The sequence below is a fragment of the Crinia signifera genome, chromosome 3 (genome assembly GCF_055691185.1).
Source record: "Crinia signifera chromosome 3, ASM5569118v1, whole genome shotgun sequence".
NCBI lineage: Eukaryota > Metazoa > Chordata > Amphibia > Anura > Myobatrachidae > Crinia > Crinia signifera.
The window spans coordinates 86887742-86906685 of NC_139219.1; the positions used below are offsets into that span (position 1 = coordinate 86887742).

General features: G+C 45.3%; 1 protein-coding gene across 1 annotated transcript in view; it reads right to left on the reverse strand.

The window, feature by feature from the left end:
- MTHFD1L (methylenetetrahydrofolate dehydrogenase (NADP+ dependent) 1 like) overlaps nucleotides 1-18944 on the reverse strand; it is a 225309-nt gene that overhangs the window by 126601 nt on the left and 79764 nt on the right. The window contains exons 17-19 of the mRNA XM_083176162.1: nucleotides 12666-12742; nucleotides 10226-10366; nucleotides 2723-2791 (exon numbers count right to left, since the gene is read on the reverse strand). Coding sequence (XP_083032288.1) covers nucleotides 2723-2791; nucleotides 10226-10366; nucleotides 12666-12742 — 287 coding nt within the window. The remainder of the gene's footprint in view (nucleotides 1-2722; nucleotides 2792-10225; nucleotides 10367-12665; nucleotides 12743-18944) is intronic.

Below are 18944 nucleotides of genomic sequence, written 5' to 3' on the forward strand. Positions count from 1 at the left end.
ATTTTGTAAAGTACGCTATTGTGGGCAGTTTTCATTTATGTAGAAAAAAATACACCCCCTTCCCATAAGGATAAGTGCCCATTTTGGATGCACTGTGGAGTTTCAACTGCACCGAGTTACTGACCCAAGTGACACCCCTGAGTGTAGTCATCATCCTTTTCACTTTAAAAAGGACAATACGTTAGGAACGCACATACATTTCTCTGAATATATCCTTAAAGCTTTACTTGTTCTCACACTACTACAAATTAAAAATGATTAGCCCCTATGTCATGCCCATCTGTCATCACTGCCTATACAATTACATAGCTGTCTAAAAGAATGTTCAAATGTGGTTAATAGTCACTGTTCAAGACATCCTTCTGCAACCAACATCTGTAAAAACATGACCCATCCTTTCATTAAAGCAGTGTAAAGAGGCGCAGAGAAGGACAGATAGCCCTGTCTTGGAAAATTCCCATATACTGCCCTGGTTTTTGGCTATACAAGCTTGGGAAAGAAGAAGTGTGAGAGAGATGGAACAAAGACAGGAAGCTACATGTATATCACATATAAGCATATGGAGAATCTGTCAAGTGATATGCACTATCAGCAGGTCAGAAGCTCTCATAAAATAAAAAGCGGGACAGATATGATAAACTTGGATAAGCAGAACTAAAAAGACACACAACCAGTTGTTTCTAACATGTATAGGGCGTAGTTCCCAAACTGTGTGATGTGGCTCCCTGGGGTGCCTCGGGACACTTGCAGTGGTGCCTCGGGTTGGTGGTCCAGGACCAAATCAAATTATTTAGGATCAATTATTTATGGACAAAACCAGTGCTGGTGGCTGCCAATCATAAAATATGTGTACAATCAGAACCAAATCCTTTAACACATAACTGAACCTAAGAAGCACATATAAAACACAATCTACTTAATTGTATATATTTTTGGGGGGGGAATAGGGGTGCCGTGGAAAAATTTGGATACTTTAGGGTGCCGTGGCTCAAAAAAGATTGAGACACCCTGGTGTACACACAGTTTGATTGATTTGGATTCATTCCCGGTGCGCGGCCCAGCGGCATCAAAAAGAAAAACAGACTGTGCAGACAAGACTACGTAGTACAGATCTGTACTATATAGTCTAAATCGAATGTGTACACAGTGCTGTGCAATTCGATCAAATCGGGATTGAATAGAAAGTACATTGCACTGTGTGTACACCTCTTAACACTCCAACTACTAACCCATCTCTCTCTCTCTTTCCTTTTGTTTCCAAATTCCTTGAGCAAAGTGATTACAACATCTTTCTTTCCTCTCACTCACTGCTTGACTCAATTTAATCTGGCTTCAGCCTCCACTACACTGAAACTGCCCTCCATGCTGCCAAATCCAAGGACCACTACTCGTTTAGCTTTGACTTATCTGCTGCTTTTGACACAGTCGACCACGCTATTTTCCTGCAAATCCTTCACTCCCTTGGTCTGCATGAGAATGCCCTCTTCTAACTATTCTTCTACATCTGACTGTTTCTTCTCGGTCTCCTCTCATAAATACATCTACTGTATCCCTCACTTCTCTTAAAAGTACATGTCCACCAAGGTTCTGTTCTTGGACCTCTCCATACCTTCAATAGAACTCCTATCTTAGTAAATGTAGTTTTTGCTACCCTGATGATTACTACGGTGTCCTGTCCCTTGATGCAGCAAAGTTTATATACCATGTACTTGTCCTACCATGTCTTACAGGGCATACACACGTAGCGATTTCAGGCCATTTTCTGAGCTATATTACTTAGCTCAAAAAAATGGCCATACATCCCTGTATGTGTAGGGGCCATATCGATGCGCGACACGGCCGGGAAATAATATCCAGCACGTTGGATAAATCTATACCCGCCAGTTTCAGGGCCAGCATTCTCCCTAGAAAACACTGGCCCTGACAGATCGCTCAGTGGCACATCGCTATGCAACGCTGTGTGCTGAGTGATGCTCAGCGCACTGAGCGATCTAGCATCACATCTCCCTGTGTGTAGGCCCCATTACACTGTAATTTGTTTTGCTAATTTATTTATGTACTAGGTTAGGTGCTGTGGAACAGCACTATATAAAACATTATCATCATCATCATCTTCAGTCAGGCTGATCATATATTTTATTTGATTTACTCCAAACAAACCTCTTTAGCCAAAATATTTAATAAAAAAAATTATACAAATGAATGACACGAGTCACAATCCTGTATGCGGCTACATCCAGTAAATGTTAGTAAGATGCGCATACGCCATAGTGAGTATACGCATCTTTGTGTATCCACAGCCAACGCGTCTCAGCTGTTAAGGCTCCCATACACGGTCCTTTCCAGGACCGTCCGTTTTGTACTATGCGATGCGCGCTCCCGCGCATCTCATCGTACGGTACAAAAAGTATGTGCTGCACATACTTTTTGTACTAGGTACACATCGCATCGGATCACAGTGCATGCACAAGGCATGCACTAGGGATGCGATGCGTGCTAATTAAGTGCCGAACGGATCCGTTAAATGGACCGTGTATGGGCACCTTTACTCTCCATACATAATAAGGGTGTTTGTAAGCGCTAACTAGGTATGTGCACAGGAAACAACGGGTTTGAGATAGTGTCATGGGTGCACTGTGGGAATGTAGCCAGAGCTGCAGCCTATTCATCAGCATTTAATTAATTTAGAAATGTTCTTTTTTGGTAAATGATATTTACTCACCTCCAACGTCTGCATCAAAGTTGGCTTTATAGCATCCTTCATTAGTACTGCCAAAGCACCGGTGATACCCTGAAAATAAAAAGGTATACACACCATAAAACAAAATTAAAATAAATCTTCTTTGCTCATAATAATAATAATAATAAATATATATATATCCAACCAATCAGGAGCAGGCGGTCATCTCTAAAAGACAAGAAACAGCTGCTGACTGGCTGTATATTCAGAGTGTGGCCACCTGAAAATCACGGAGCTCTGTATTAGCGGTCACTTTCATTTTTCTTGATTTAGTACACCAACATATGGCATCATACCAAGAAAAGATGGATGATATACTCCTACCGATACACTACAGAAAAACATACAACTGGAATTGTCTTCTTTAGAAAATAATAAAAGTCCATTAAAAAACAAACATAAAAAATGTCATTAAAAAGATACAGAGTACACATTATAATCCATACAAATATATAAACGGCACAATATAATTTCTAGCTCTATAGAGGACACACTATAATTAATACACAAATATACATATTAGCACATTTATAAAGTATAATGCAAATGTTGAAGGGGACAAAAGTACATCACTGATCACAGAGGTCATATATTAGAAGATAACAGTGAAGGGTAGGGAGGTGTAAACTATATATTCTTTTCAAAAACATTGTAACAAAGTGCTTTTATCCAGGACACGCATACATTTTCTGTTACAGTAATACATTTCTAATATAGAAAGTGACTTTTTGTCATTTAACTGGGGATAACTCCCCTACAATGTTACTCTTAACTGATGTCCTCTAACCAATATAACGACACTACAAACTCACCATTATCAACAGTGAGGAAAGAGCAGCCAGCACTGGAAGAACCAAGCCAGTTCAAGCAGTTGAGTAATAGGTGTGTGGCGAATGTGCCTTTTGCCTATGTTGTTCAACTTGGAGAGCCCTTCACTATATGCCCACAAATCTGGAATTACTGACCATGCTGGAGATTGCAATAAAGAAAATACTTTCTTAAAAGGTACCATAGCACAGCTCCCCCCCCCCCCCACACACACACACACAGACACATACACCCCAAAAAAAGATGATGAATACAGATTTATGATGTGGTGAGAATACGTTTTGGCTCTGGAACACTGGTGACAGTAACCTAGGATCACATAGACAACACTCTAATACTACTTTCAGACCGCAAATGCTGTGTCGCACATGGGATTAGGACATGGGTCCCATCCCCAGAGCAACACGGCAATGCGGTCTGAAAGTTCCGACACAGCATATTGCAGAGTCGGTGACGTCACATGGGGCGGAGCTGGGCGGCGGCGCGTCATCGGGGGCTCGGGAGGAGGCAGTACTTGGAGCTGAAGTGCTGCCTCCTCCATACTGTGAACGGGACACGGGTCGCTTGACCCAGGCAACCGTTCACACTGCACTTGACACGGGTCATAGCCGTGTTCAACCCTGGTCATTACCAGGGTTGAACACCCGTGTTGCTCGACCCGTGGTGGCCTTTTCAGACCGCGCCTTGACCCGTGTTGGGGCCGCAAGAACACGGCCATAACCCGGGTCTAGAGTGCGGTCTGAAGCGGTATTATTTGAGATGTGTATTGCAGATTCTGAGTGGGAATTAACAGTGGACAAGTTACAGCGTTGATCACCAATTATATCAGGCAATGGTAAAATATATATGTATACACAATCACACCTGATAAAGGATGCTGAAATCTATCCACATCTATCTCAGGGGTAGATTTATTAAGCTCAGTGAAGTGATAAAGTGTCTGGTTTTTACCACTGGCCAATAAGCTCCTACCTGTCATTTTTCAAACCAAGCCTGTAACTTCACAGTTGGGAGCTGATTGGCCGGTGATAAAACCCAGACACTTTATCACTTCACCAAGCTTAATAAATCCTAGTACCACGTATACCCGCAGGGTAAATACTGAACGATATATTTAACTATATTGTTCAGTGGCGTCACCGGGACCCTCACCGAACATGCATTCACTGACTAGATTGTAAATTTTGACTGCATGGTCAGGCGATAGAGGTTATCGTTCACAATCCATGGGATTGCATATCATCAACGACATAGGGGCAGTACGGATGGTGTAATGGTTAGCATTACTTCCTCACAGCGCTGAGGTCATGGGTTCCATTCCCACCGGTGCTCTAACTGTGCAGAGTTTGTAGATTCTCCCAGTGCTTGCTTGGGTTTACTCCGGGTACTCCCTTTTCCTCCTACAGTCCAAAAATATACTGGTAGGTTATTTGGCTGCTAACAAAATTTAACCCTAGAATGAACAAGTGTGCGTGTACCTGTGGTAGGGAATATAGACTGTAAGCTCCACTGGGGCAGGGACAGATGTGAATGTTCAAATATTCTCTGTAAAGCGCTGCAGAATATGTGTGTGCTATATAAGAAACTGTTAATAAATAAAATAATAGTGGGTACACACTGAACGATATACAGGATATCGTTAACGATATAGTTATCCTGAATATAGTTAATGAAAATCATATTGTATCCACCCAGTAGGAACTGCATTAGCAGCGTGGAAACCCACTGACTCCATATAAGATGTGGATGCTAATGGCTTTCCCTGTGCGTTGAATGCTGAGGGGGTGCAGTTAAAACAGATTGTTCCTGAGCTCTTGAGAAAACATCATGCCTCCTGGGGACTTGCAAGTGGGGTTCCAGCAACTGTATAGTACAGAGCAGTCAATTAGCTACGGGGCTAACTACACAGCTAATTGAATTGTCCCCTAATGATTTTATGGGGTACACCAGCCTTTCTCCAACCAGTGCACCATATATTTACGCTCCAACTAATCGCTCTATTACAACAGTACAAATTCCAGAAAGTTCTCCACAGTCACCTTACTGAACCACACTTGCTGCCAAAATTTATCTACCAACACTTGTCTCATCAATGCTTTCTTTCAGTAAACCACTGCCTTCGTGAAAACGGCATCGGATACCAAGTAATAAATATAAACCAGTAAATCAGCAGTCTAATAATAAATAAAATATGGCAATAAAACCACAGTTCTAAATAATGCTAACCAAAGTATGAAGTAATTTTATTGTGGTGTTTGATAATGTAAATACACCAAAGTGAATAAATAAAACACATAAGTTTACAGTTAATCGTGAAAAAGTAAAGTACATTTGAATATGTATAACTATGCAAGGCTCTTATGAATTACACATGGCACTTAACACGAAACCAGAAGGAAATCCTAAGCATGTAACCAAAGAGTGTGCTTTATTAAACAAACGTCTCCGTATTTAGGCAATATATCATATGACCACTGAGCCACTAATCTATGTCAGATCCACTTCACTTTATTGATACAGCAAGGTGGCAGCTGCCAATCATGTGCAAGTCTAATAAACCATACTCCCAGCAGATCTAAACATCCCGTGTTTATTAGAGGGAAAGAATTTGGCAGAGAGTAAGATATACATTCTGCCAAGCCCAGATATTCCCTGTGGTCTATCAATGACTCAAATCCATTTAATTTACTTCAGATACCATTTCCAAATTGCTCAGTCCCCTTTTACACATTTAATTCCACTTCACCTCCTACTCATTTTTAAAAAAATGTATGTACTTCAGGTGTATTTTTATTATCCTTCAGCAGTGAAAGAATGTCCAAGTGTCTATAAAACATGAAGGCAAAAAAAAAAAAAACCTAAATAGTAATTATACAGCTGAACTGAAAATAAAACAGAAAAAAAGTTCTTATTAAAAAAAAAAAAAAAATCAAAGAATTTCCAACCCAAAAGACCCTAAACGACTACTTCCGATAATAGGACAATGTCAGAGTTGCTTAGACTTAAACCCTAATTTTTCATATTTCCCCCATATAGCTTAGATATAAAAATGGTGGTGCACTTCTACCTGGATCACTACCGCGCTCCTGTTTCCTCTTAGTGACCCAGCTGTAATCTTAACCTGGCCATACACTTATCAGAGATATCACATGAAGCCTCGCATGAGATCCACAACTGCCCGCCGGGAACATGGTATCATATGTGACCCCAACAAGTTTTGCCAGGTCCAATAAATCTTATGTGCAGCATTTGGGATCTCCAGATCGGAGGTTAGGAACATGATTTGGGCACGGTTTCACCCGATTTCTCATCCCGGATAGGTTTTGCCCTATGCCGATCATGTGAAAAATGCAGCCTGCAGACCAACATGGTGTATGCAGCATAGCCTGAGCTATTGTATCTCCACCCAAACAATTGGTGTTCAGATATCTCTGGCCCATTCTCAGAGTCTGTAACAGACTTTCTCCTCCCGTTGCATCACCCCAGAGAGGATGAAAAGGTTGTGCTGCTGCAGAGATGTGTGAGAGCTGCCTGGACCTGGTGCTGGACAGGCAATGCTCTCAGTGTTTCTGTGATGAATGATGAAGGATGACTATAGACCTTGGGCACAGGCTGCTAGTATAATAAAAAAAAAGTGAGAGATGTCCCCTTTCGGCGCCACAGGTGGGAAGAGGAATTGTGCGTCCCTTATTAGGGGTAACGTTCCTCTTCTCCGAATATGCCAGTATGGGATTACCCAAAGGACCACTTTGCAAGATTATCCCTGTTGAACTGCCACGTTCCTCTCTGTGTATTTCATACGGTGTTCATATAGGGAATGTAAGAGAGAAGATGCATGTAGTGCAATACGTCCTCTTCAATAACACACAATATATAAAAACAATATACAAAAATTGAGGGAAATGCAAGCTGTGGAGCAATGACTGTTTGTTATTACCAGATGTATTTGAGAATTCAGTATAAAGAGATTCTCATATAAAGCATGGATAAAGGAGATAGTCCTGGGTCTGTCTGGAATCAGTCCCCCTCCTCCAAGGGTTCCTCCACTCCCAGTAGCACCAACGCGTTTCAATCGCTATCTGCGATCCTTTTCAAGGTGCCCAATGTCGCATCGTATGTTAGTCATCACTGGGCGTCCCTGGCCTCCCAGAATGAATCATCCATGCGTCATCGCTGGGCGCCCCCCGGTTGCTAGGATACTATCACTGCCATGACGTCAGGACGCAGCCCCGCCCGTCTCCTCACTCTCCCGGAAACACGTCATTAGTGTCCTTGGTGACCATATTATACTTCCGGGTGAGGAGCCAAGCTGTTCTGTCTCATTGCGGCGGCCTTCCATGTATACCCAGTTGCCATAGTAAACCCTTTTTTTGGCTTAAAAGTCCATTTAGAGTATTGTCCCATTATGGACGGCATGTGTTAAAATCAATGATATATTAAACCATTCACACAAAACAAAAGGAAAAAATGTGAAGGAATGTGCACGATAAAAGATTGGTGTATAGCAACGTAGGGTATAGGAATCGGGATTTTTTTTTTATTTTATTTTTTTTTTTTTTATTATAAAACACCGTCATATTCTTATGCTGGACACACATCAGACCAACTTTCCTCCAACCATCCAACTAGTTCAGGGCTGGCCAACCAGCGGCTCCTGTAAGGTGCGGCTCCTGCTCCCACTGCTGCCCGCCCCCGTCCCCCCCGCTGCCAGTTCCCCAAATCCATATTTCTTCTGAGGGGAGGAGCGCATGCATCGCGCATCTCTCCTACCCCTTACTGTGCATCCTTGTGACTGGGCCTTCCACCAATTAGAGCTCGCGGGACGGCAGCCAAACAGTAGCCGGCCCGCAAGCTTTGATTAGTGGACGGCCCAGTCACAGGGAAGTGAGGGGGGAAGGAGACGCGTGGTGTCCTGTGCTGTGCTCTCCTCCCCTCGGTGACATGACAGGTCTGCAGGGGGACGCCAGTCTGTCCTCTCCCCACCGGCGGCAGCAGCAACAATGGTGAGTGCTGCTGCTGGGAATTTTGCACTGTGGGGGCATAGCAGTTTGTGGCACTGTGGGGGCATAGCAGTTTGCGGCACTGTGGGGGCATAGCAGTTTGCGGCACTGTGGGGGCATAGCAGTTTGCGGCACTGTGGGGGCATAGCAGTTTGCGGCACTGTGGGGGCATAGCAGTTTGCGGCACTGTGGGGGCATAGCAGTTTGCGGCACTGTGGGGGCATAGCAGTTTGCGGCACTGTGGGGGCATAGCAGCTTTCTGGCAACGTGGGGGCATACCCGGCACCATGGGGGTCATATGTGTATCTGGGACTATTGGGGGCATATGTACATATGGCACTGCACTATTGGAGGCATTTTTGTATCATACCCACCCAAGGGGTCAAAATAGACCATGCCCATGATGCCGGCTCTTTAGCTTGACTACCGATATTTTTCGACAAAAGCATTCAGACAAATTGTTTAAAACAAACAGGTTCAACTACAGTACCGTGTCTGAGCAACAGATTTTGTCCTTTTCCAGATTTTATGAGCAAATTTCTGAATTAAATAATACATTTGCTCCTATACAGTACCAGATTTTTTTTCCATCCAAGCAACTAGTTGGATGGTTGGAGGAGAGTTGGTCTGATGTGTGGCCAGCATTAGTCTCACCCACTTATACTTAATCTACAAATCTGCTATACACTAATCTTATCATGCACATTCCTTCACATTTTTCTCCTTTGTTTGCTGTGAATGGTAAATCTGGTAATTATAAACTGTCATTACTCCACAGCTTGCTTATCACTACCCTTAATTTTTGTACATTGTTTTTATATATATTATTTGTTATTAAAGAGGAGGTATTGCACTATATGCATCTTCTCTTTTACATTCCCTATATGAACACTGTATGAAATACACAGAGGAACGTAGCAGTTCAACAAAGTGGTCCTTTGGGTAAGCCCGTACTAGCATAGTCATAGAAAAGGAACGGTACCCCCTAATAAGGGACGCACAATTCCTCTTCCGACCTGTGGTGCTGAAAGGGGACACCTCTCACTTTTTTCTTTACCACATTCATCTATAGATGTAAGGACACCTTAAGAGAGGCATCCTAAGGTAGACACATTTTTTCACTTGTGCTAGTATAATAAAATGGCTTTACTGTATTGGATGTCATATCATGTATACATCCTTTCAGGTGCCGGACGAGTTCCCGAAAGTCATTTACCCGACGTCGGGATCCCGCCTGTCAAAACGCTGACAGCCGGGTGGCCGACGGACACCCGCTATTTTCCCTCGTGGAAATACACGCCCCCCATAGAGGGAGAATAGAATAGGTGGCGAGTGCAGCGAGCCCGCAAGGGGCTTTGTTGCACTCACCATGCTGACTCCGGCCAGTCGGGATAATGAATGTCGGAGTCCCATACCACACCCATCCCTTCTGCAATGTAACTTTTCTTATTTTAAATTGTAACTGTTCTTTCTACATTTTGGAAGAAAAGTTCTGTGAAGAATTTGTAGAGTTATTTTCCTGGAACTTACACAGTGCTCAGTCATAAGCAAGAGTTATAACTAAGCAGCGCTTAGGTAAAAACTAAATACCATATGAAGTACAGTAATATAACTACATTTAAAGATTTCTAAACCATTTAGGAGACTAAGGACTTACCAAATCTTCTGCAGTCACCGGCTGTCCTTTTTTGTCACTGGCTACCACCATCCTCCCAAACCTCTCCTTCATATCATGTAGGCTGTTAGTTAGGGCGAGTATAGCCATGATTTCACTTGCCACAGCAATGTCAAACTGGGCCTAAAAAAAAAATCCAATGATTGAAACCTTTTTCTTAACGAATTTCAAAGAATGTAGATAACACTTGACATGGGTACGGCAACCCCATGTGTCATAAAACCATTTTAAGCAAAATGATAATGCATAATAAAGCACTCAAGTTCATAACACCTTGGAAGCTCATACCCCAGCTTGAATTCAGAGAGTGATGGCTGGCATAAAAGTTGTGTCACTAGCACAGGGCATTGTTGGTGTCATACACACAGACATGCGGGACACTGACATTTACTCCAGGTAGTAGTTCATCCAAGTAATACAGCCGTAGATGGAACAGACTTACTAGAGCAGTGATTTTCAACCTTTTTATCTTGCGGCACACTAAATAAGATTTTAAAATTGCCAAGGTACACCATGAGATCCCCACAGGGCAAAACACATTGGCCCCCACAGGAAAAAAACAAACCTATTGGTCCCCATATAAAAAAACGGTACTTGTTTCCTAGCACGGCCACAATCGTATGGATCGTGTACCTTTAAGTTAAGGTACACGATCCATACGATGGACCCGATTTCCTTTGAAATCAGGTCCATTTTGCCGGCTAGGAGACAATATCGGGGGCATCGCGTCGGTCGGGACCATTAACAATGGTCCCGACGCGATGCCCCCGATTTCCCCATAGGCTTCAATGTTAAAAAATATTTTAACATTGAAATCTTGTCGGGAAAGGTAAAATATCGGGGGCATCGCGTCGGTCGGGACCATTAACATTGGTCCCGACGCGATGCCCCCGATTTTTCCATAGGCTTCAATGTTAAAATAGCTTCGGGCTCGGTGGCTCGCTGCGCTCGCCACACTATTCTATTCTCAACTCCACGCCGACGTGGATAGTAGGGGAATGAAAAGGTCGGAGGACGCGCACCGCCGCCGTTCGCCACGCTTCGGGTTGGCGTCTATCGTGGGGTGGGGTGTACGCCGTGACATTTGGGGGGGTTGGGAATATTTAACATTGAATTCAATGTAAAATCGGGTCCCAGGGACCCGATTTACATTTCGTTAAAAAAAAAAAAAAAAATCGGGTCTAAAATCGGTCGGTCGCATCACATGCGACCAAATCGCATGCGATGCGATCGACCCGATTTTTCCGACACGACCACCCCGATGCAAATCGGTGTGGCCGTGCTAGGAAACAAGTACCAAAAAAACAATCAAACTGGTCCCCACAGGTAACAAAAATAAAATACAGAGGTCCTTTACATGAAAAGAGACCAGTAAATAACAGTTGAACTGGTGGTGGCTGTAATCTGGTTTGGGAATCTCTAGATCTGGGAGCACACTTGAAAACAGCTCAAGGCACACTAGTGTGCCACGGGACAGTGGTAGAAAAACACTGTACTAGAGTCTAGTGCAAATGTATTAATATATTTCTTAAAATCTACAAAGTTTACAAATACAGTGCATCCGGAAAGTATTCACAGCACTTCACTTTTTTCCACATTTTATGTTATTTCAAAATGGAATACATTATTTTTTTCCCCTCAAAATTCTATACACAGTACAGCATAATGAATATGTGAAAAAGAGTTTGAGAGATTTTTGAAAAATGTATTAAAATATAAAAAAACAAACTTCAGGACATGCTGGGTGGGTAGTTGATCAGCAAATGTAGAACCACTTATCGTGTACCCCTAATATAACCTATTAGTTTCACCTGATCACCGAACTATGGGCCATATTCTGATTTGAAAGTAAAGCTGTGAACCTGGGAAAAACAATGTTGCACTACATGGGGTAGATTTGACAAATGCAGAGAGTCAGCTTTAGGTGTGGTGTGTTCAAACTAAAATCTAAATTAAGTTTCTCACCACAGGCAACAAATATAACATAATTTTAATGCATTTACTAAAACCTTCCCTGACCACCACCCGCATTCTTTGAGCATTAGACAATTAGCAACTGAATTATAATTGGTTCCAGAAATGCAGGTGGAGAAAACTTCTGCACTGTATAATCAGGCCACAAAAATTGTTCCATGTCCTAGAGCAGTGATGGGGAACCTTCGGCCCTCCAGATTTTGTTGAACTACACATTCCAGCATGCCCTGCTACAGTTTTGCCATTTGACCATTCTAAAACTTTTACAGGGCATGCTGGCATGTGTAGTTCAACAATAACTGGAGGGCCGGAGAAAGACAAAACAGATGAAACTATTACCCCCAAAAATGCATAGCTATAATTAAAACACCCTTAAATCACAGGGAAGCAGCAATGATCAAGCATAGCCATGGGAACATTTCAGTGCACTAGTATTGCAAGGAGTTACCTGCCGTGAAAACCCTTTCTCTGTGTTTGCTTCTCCAATGGTAATTTTTCGAAGAAATCTATCGTTTGTGTCCAACACTATGGAACAGTACACAAAGTTCAAAAGACAGAGGCATAACAAAAACACAGGATACTGCAATACAAAGTCTTATGCAGAAATGGAAACAAACCATACTAAATTATTTTTTAAGTGGTTTATTTTAGCCATTAACCATTTCCCTGGGGATTAAGTCAATTTGCTATATCGCTTACGCCACCCATATGTACACCATGCGGTTTGAACTAGATTTCATCGTATCTAGTTAAAAATGCATCCGATGTGCTAAAGCAGGCCTGTCCAACGTTGGCCCTCCAGATGTTTTGAAACTACACATTCCAGCATGCTTTGCAAAAGTTTTAGCATTCTCTAATTGCAAAACTGTGGCAAAGCATGCTGGGATGTGTAGTTTCACAACATCTGGAGGGCCAACGTTGGACATGCCTGGGCTAAAGCAACGTGCGTTTTGAACTAGATACAAGGTGATCTAGTGCAAAAAGTACTGGCAGCACATACTTTTTGGACTGTATGATGTAATGTGCGCGGGAGCCATTTCCATTTTTTTTGGGGGGGGGGGGGGGGGGGCAATCAGCATGGACAAAAACGGCCACGAAAGTGGCCCTTAGAACAGACGCGAATTCGCCAAAACCCAGTGTATTTGCGGCAATTTACGCAGTTTTCACCAATGCTAGATTTTTTTTGTCCAGGCATGAAAATGCCATGGGTATTGAATAGGGGGGAGGTGCATTTGCCTTCAAAACGGGCGCAAAGTGCAGATTTTTCCCCTGACGAAAAATCTTCCTGCGGTTGAATACCCCCTTTGACAGTTTCAACATTTTAACCATGTCAACTTTCGGTCCATGTTGACATTGGCTTGTCTTGTTGATAGTCTGAATGTCGCCTAGTCATTCCAGACCCAATGTAGCAGCACAGGAGCTGGGCTCTTGACAGTATCAAGGCAGGCCTATGGCCATGCCTAAAAAATAGGATTTATGGTCTTACCTTGATAAATCCCTTTCTTTGAGTCCATAGGGGGCACAGGAGTTCACGCTGGGTATGAGAGGTGAGGTAGCAGAGCGTGCACCAAAGGGTTACAAAAATGTACCCAGCATGCTCCCTGCCTCCCTTCTCCCTCATAACCCGCCCCCTGACCCTGGGTCACCAGTTTCGTTAGCAAGCCCAAGGTAGGAGCAGAGCCAGAGAAGAAGGAAGAGCAAACGCACACCCACATAGCATACAGGCCCTAAAGCCATGGAACTTTCCTACATAGGAAGCCCCGCTACCAGGTGCGTCTGGGAGGGCGTCCTGTGCCCCCTATGGACTCAAAGAAAGGGATTTATCAAGGTAAGACCATAAATCCTATTTTCTTTTTCGTCCACTAGGGGGCACAGGAGTTCACGCTGGGACGTCCTAAAGCTGTCCCCTCACGGGTGGGGGACGCTCCTGGACTGCGGAAAGCACATGTCTACCAAACGGTGCATTAGCCGATGCAAAGGTATCAAATGCATAAAAACTTGATAAAGGTCTGGGAAGAGGACCAAGTAGCTGCCTTACAGAGCTGTTCAGCCGAGGCGCCTCGATTAGCGGCCCAGGATGTACCCACAGACCTGGTAGAATGTGCAGTAATCCCCTCCGGGGGAGTAATCAGTGCGGAAAGATACGCTTGGCGAACCACTGATCTGAGCCATCTCGCCAAGGACTGTTTGGAAGCGGGCCAGCCCCTCTTATTGGCCCCATAAAACACAAACAGTAAACCCGACTTACAAGTTGACTTAGTCCTGCGAAGATAAATCTGCAACGCACGGACTACATCAAGAGAAGCTTCAGCTTCAGAAGAACCTGGAAAAGAAGGCACCACTATTTCCTGGTTAAGGTGAAACTCAGACACCACCTTTGGATGAAAATCCAGTTTGGTACAAAGAACCGCCCTGTCCGGGTGAAATACCAGAAAAGACGGTTTCCATTATAATGCACTCATGTCAGACCCCCTTCGTGCTGAGGAAATAGCCAACAAGAAGCCACCTTCCAGGATTTCAGATCCACCTCCTCCTGAGGCTCGACAGGAGACGATTGAAGTGCCCGGAAAACCTCTAAAGAGGGACACCTCAACAGCCAGCCCGTCAAAGCCAGGCGACTCAAATCCGGGTGTCGGAATGGCCCCTGTGAAATTAGGTCTGGACGCAAAGGTAGACTCAGAGGAGAGGCTACCAACAGGTTCCATAGATCCGCGTACCAACCTCGACGGGGTCAATCTGGGGCCACTAGGATCATCATTCCTCCCTCCTTCCTGAACTTCCACAGAAGGTGAAGTAGGAGTTGAAACAGGGGGAATGCGTACACTATCTTGCCGACTTAAAAAGTCTGCCTCAAAATTGAGAACCCCTGGGATGAAGACTGCAGAGATTGCAGAAATCTGCTTCTCCGCCCACCTGAATATCTTGGAGACTTCTTTTATCGCTCCTTTGCTGCATGACCCGCCCTGCCTGTTGATAAAGGCCACAGGCGTGGTGCTGTCGGACCGGATCTTTACAGGGTACCCTCGGATGAGGGACCCCAACCTCTGAAGAGCCAGAAGGATTGCTCTCAATTCCAGGAGATTGATCGGAAGGCGACTCTCCTGAGCCGTCCAGCGACCCTGAAAAGATTGAGAATTGCAAACCGCTCCCCAGCCCCGTAGGCTGGCATCCGTGGTAAGCAAGACTCAGGTTGGAATCCAAAACGGGCGGCCCTGAGACAAGTTGTCTGTCTTTAACCACCATGTGAGAGACAGGCGAACCTTCGGGGGCAGTGTGATCAATTGACTCCTTAGACGAGTATGATCTCCTGTCCACTGGCTGAGAGTGTAAAGCCGAAGTGGGCGTGAGTGAAACTGTGTATACTCTACCATGTCGAAGACACCACCATACACTTGTGTACTGAGACCCTTCTGTGACCTATAAGGGAATGAATCTTCCTCTGAAGGGAGTGGATCTTATCCTCTGGAAGATATACTCTCTACAACCGAGTGCCCAGCCGAGCTCCCAAGTGAAGTGTCCTTTGGGAAGGAGTAAGAAACGATTTCTTCCAGGTTATCCTCCAACCGTGAGATAACAGAAGTGTAATCACGACCTGCAAATGACTCCGTAGTAGGTCTGGGGACTTTCCAAAATCAGTGGGCCGTCCAGGTATGGAATCATCCGAACCCCCAGCCGGTGCAGGTGTGCAGCCCTGACCGCCATCACCTTGGTGAACACCCTGGGAGCCGTAGATAGACCAAAAGGTAGCGCCCTGAACTGGAAGTGTTCGACCCGAAGGGCGAACCTCAAAGTGCTCATGTTCCTGTCGGATGGGGATGTGAAGTACATCTAGCGAGGCCATGAAGTCCCCTGGCTCCAGTGAGAGAATGATCGAACGCAGGGACTCCATGCGAAACTTCGGCACTCGCAGAACAATAGTGAGCGACTTCAGATTCAGGATAGGACGGTGAGAACCATCCAGTTTGTGAATCAAGAATAGGGTGGAGAAGAACCCCTGACCCCTCTGCTCCTGAGGAACTGGAACAATGACGTTCGAGTCCAAAAGAGAGCAGATGGAAATCTGTAGCACTTGTTGTTTCGCTGGGTCCTTTGGAAGACCCGTGCAAAAATAACACTGAGGAGGGGGAACCGGAATGTCAGGGCATAGCCCCTGGATACCACCTCCCTGACCTGTTTAGCCACTGGACGTCTGGTAGCCCAGGGCTGCTTGGTGCAGGGCTTGGCTCCCTTAGTGGATGAGGAAAATCTAGAGGAAGGACTAGTGCCGTCGGACAAACCTCTCTCCACCCTGCCCGCCCACTCAGACACTGCCTTGGCCACCCATGACGCGGCAAGCGTGGTACACCCAATGGCCCCTGCCTGTGAAAAGCAGTCCTGAGGAAATTCTCAGAGGGGTCCTTCAAAGCTGAAGAATCCGAAATGGGCAGTACTGAAGCGTGAGCTAATCGCGCAACATGATCATCCGCCAGGGGAGGATTTTCCCACTTAGCCCTCTCTGTGGGAGGAACAGGTTAAAAAGTAGTAAGTCGCTTGGAAAGCTGGAACTTTCTAAACGGTTGAGACCACGCAGTCTCCAATAAATCCTCCATGAGGGCCGAAGGCGGGAGCTGGGCCGATACTTTAAGACGCTTAAAAAGCAGGTCTTTACTTTTAGGGGCAGGAGCCTCATCCTCCCTCTGGAGGACTGCCTTAACCTCCTGCATCAGAGACTCTACCTCCACTGAGGACAAAGTGTCATCGGCCCCTGCGGATTCCACCACTGAGCTGGAATCCGAATCGGAACGCGGAGAACCCGCATCGGGACTCTGCTGCCTACACTGCCTCCTGGAATCCCTGCCCGTCCGAGTAGCCGTCAACCCCTGCACAGATTGTGCAAAGGATTGCCACCAAGGGGGCGCTACATAAGCAGGAGCTGCCCCAACACTGGTGCTGGCCACTGCCACAGGGGGCATGGGCACAGGGGGCAGGGGCGCAGGAGGTAAGGAGTTGACAAGCGGTCAATATGTCAATACCTGAGTCAAGGTCGAAGCCCAGGCCGGTTCCTGCTGTGAAGGCAGCAGAAGATCTGCTTCCAGGGCCAAACACCTGGAACAGATATCCTCCTCCTGCCGAGAGAGTATGTCCACACATACCCTACAGGTACGCTGCATCGGAGATGGAGTCTCCTTGCCAGGTTTCGCCTTAGGCATACTGTCCATGATAAAAGACAAAAAACACCAGCAGTTACAACACTGACACCCAAGCAACACACTTGCAGCCTTACCCACAAAGCTTTAGCAAAGCCATTTGGTATGGGCAGATAAACTCAACAATTCAGCAAGCTGAAAGGGAGACACCGTATATGCAAAGCCAATACTATGAATGGTGACAGTGTTTCAAACTTTCATCTCTTCCAATGATATTGGAAGGAAGACAGCATCAGAGTACCAGCCGCAGGAGAGGATAAATACCACAAACACCAGGCTCCAGAAGCAGGGTGTGGGGGAGAATCCCAGCAGCCTCCATCACTAAACCCAGCAAGTGCCAGAATGGCTGCTGATTAGGACCTTAATGAGGAGCTGGGACACCTGGGGCAAAAATATATATATATATATATATATATATATATATATATATATATATATATATATATATATATATATATATATATATATATATATTTTTTTTTGGGGGGGGGGGGGGATTGTAGGAGGAAATCGGAGTACCCGGAGGAAACCCACTCAAGTACGGGGAGAATATACAAACTCCGCACAGTTAGGACCATGGTGGGAATCGAACCCAGGACCTCAGTGCTGTGAGGCAGTAATGCTAACCATTACACCCTCCGTACTCCTACAGCACCTGGTGTTCCTATGTGGTCACCCACTCAAGTACTTACCAGGCCCAATATACAGCATTAGCTGTATATCCCAGGCTGTCTTCAAGCTTCCAATGATATTGGAAATAAGACATCCGCAAAACTCAACAATCCAGCCAGCAGCAGGAGAGGAGAAATACCACACACACACACCAGGCTCCAGGAGCAGGGTGTGGGGGAGAATCCCAGCAGCCTCTGTCTCTAAACCCAGCAAGTGCCAGAATGGCTGCTGATTAGGACCTTAATGAGGAGCTGGGACACCTGGGGCAATCCATCACCTGGTGTTCCTATGTGGTCACCCACTCAAGTACTAACCAGGCCCAATATACAGCATTAGCTGTAGATCCCAGGCTGTCTTCCAGCTTCCAATGATATTGGAAAGAAGACATCAGCAGAGCTCAACAATCCAGCCCGCAGCAGGAGAGGAGAAATACTACACACACACCAGGCTTCCAGGAGCAGGGTGTGGGGGAGAATCCCAGCAGCCTCCGTCTCTAAACCCAGCAAGTGCCAGAATGGCTGCTGATTAGGACCTTAACGAGGAGCTGGGACACCTGGGGCAATCAGAGAGCAAGCCTCAGCACTTCCCCAGGGGTGGGGGAGGGACTAACCTACAGCACCTGGTGTTCCTATGTGGTCTCCCACTCAAGTACTAACCAGGCCCAATATACAACATTTCCAATGTGTATGGCTGTAGGTTCCCAGGCTGTCTAACCTCCCCCTCAGGCATCAACCCCCGGGACATAGCCTGACTAATTGTCCCTGGTGATCTAGTGGAAAGGTGGAGCAGTCCAGACCCTCACTGCCTGCCCCCCCGCTGACTCCCATACAAACGGGGGGGGGATCGCTGCTAGACGCGGCTCCCTGCAA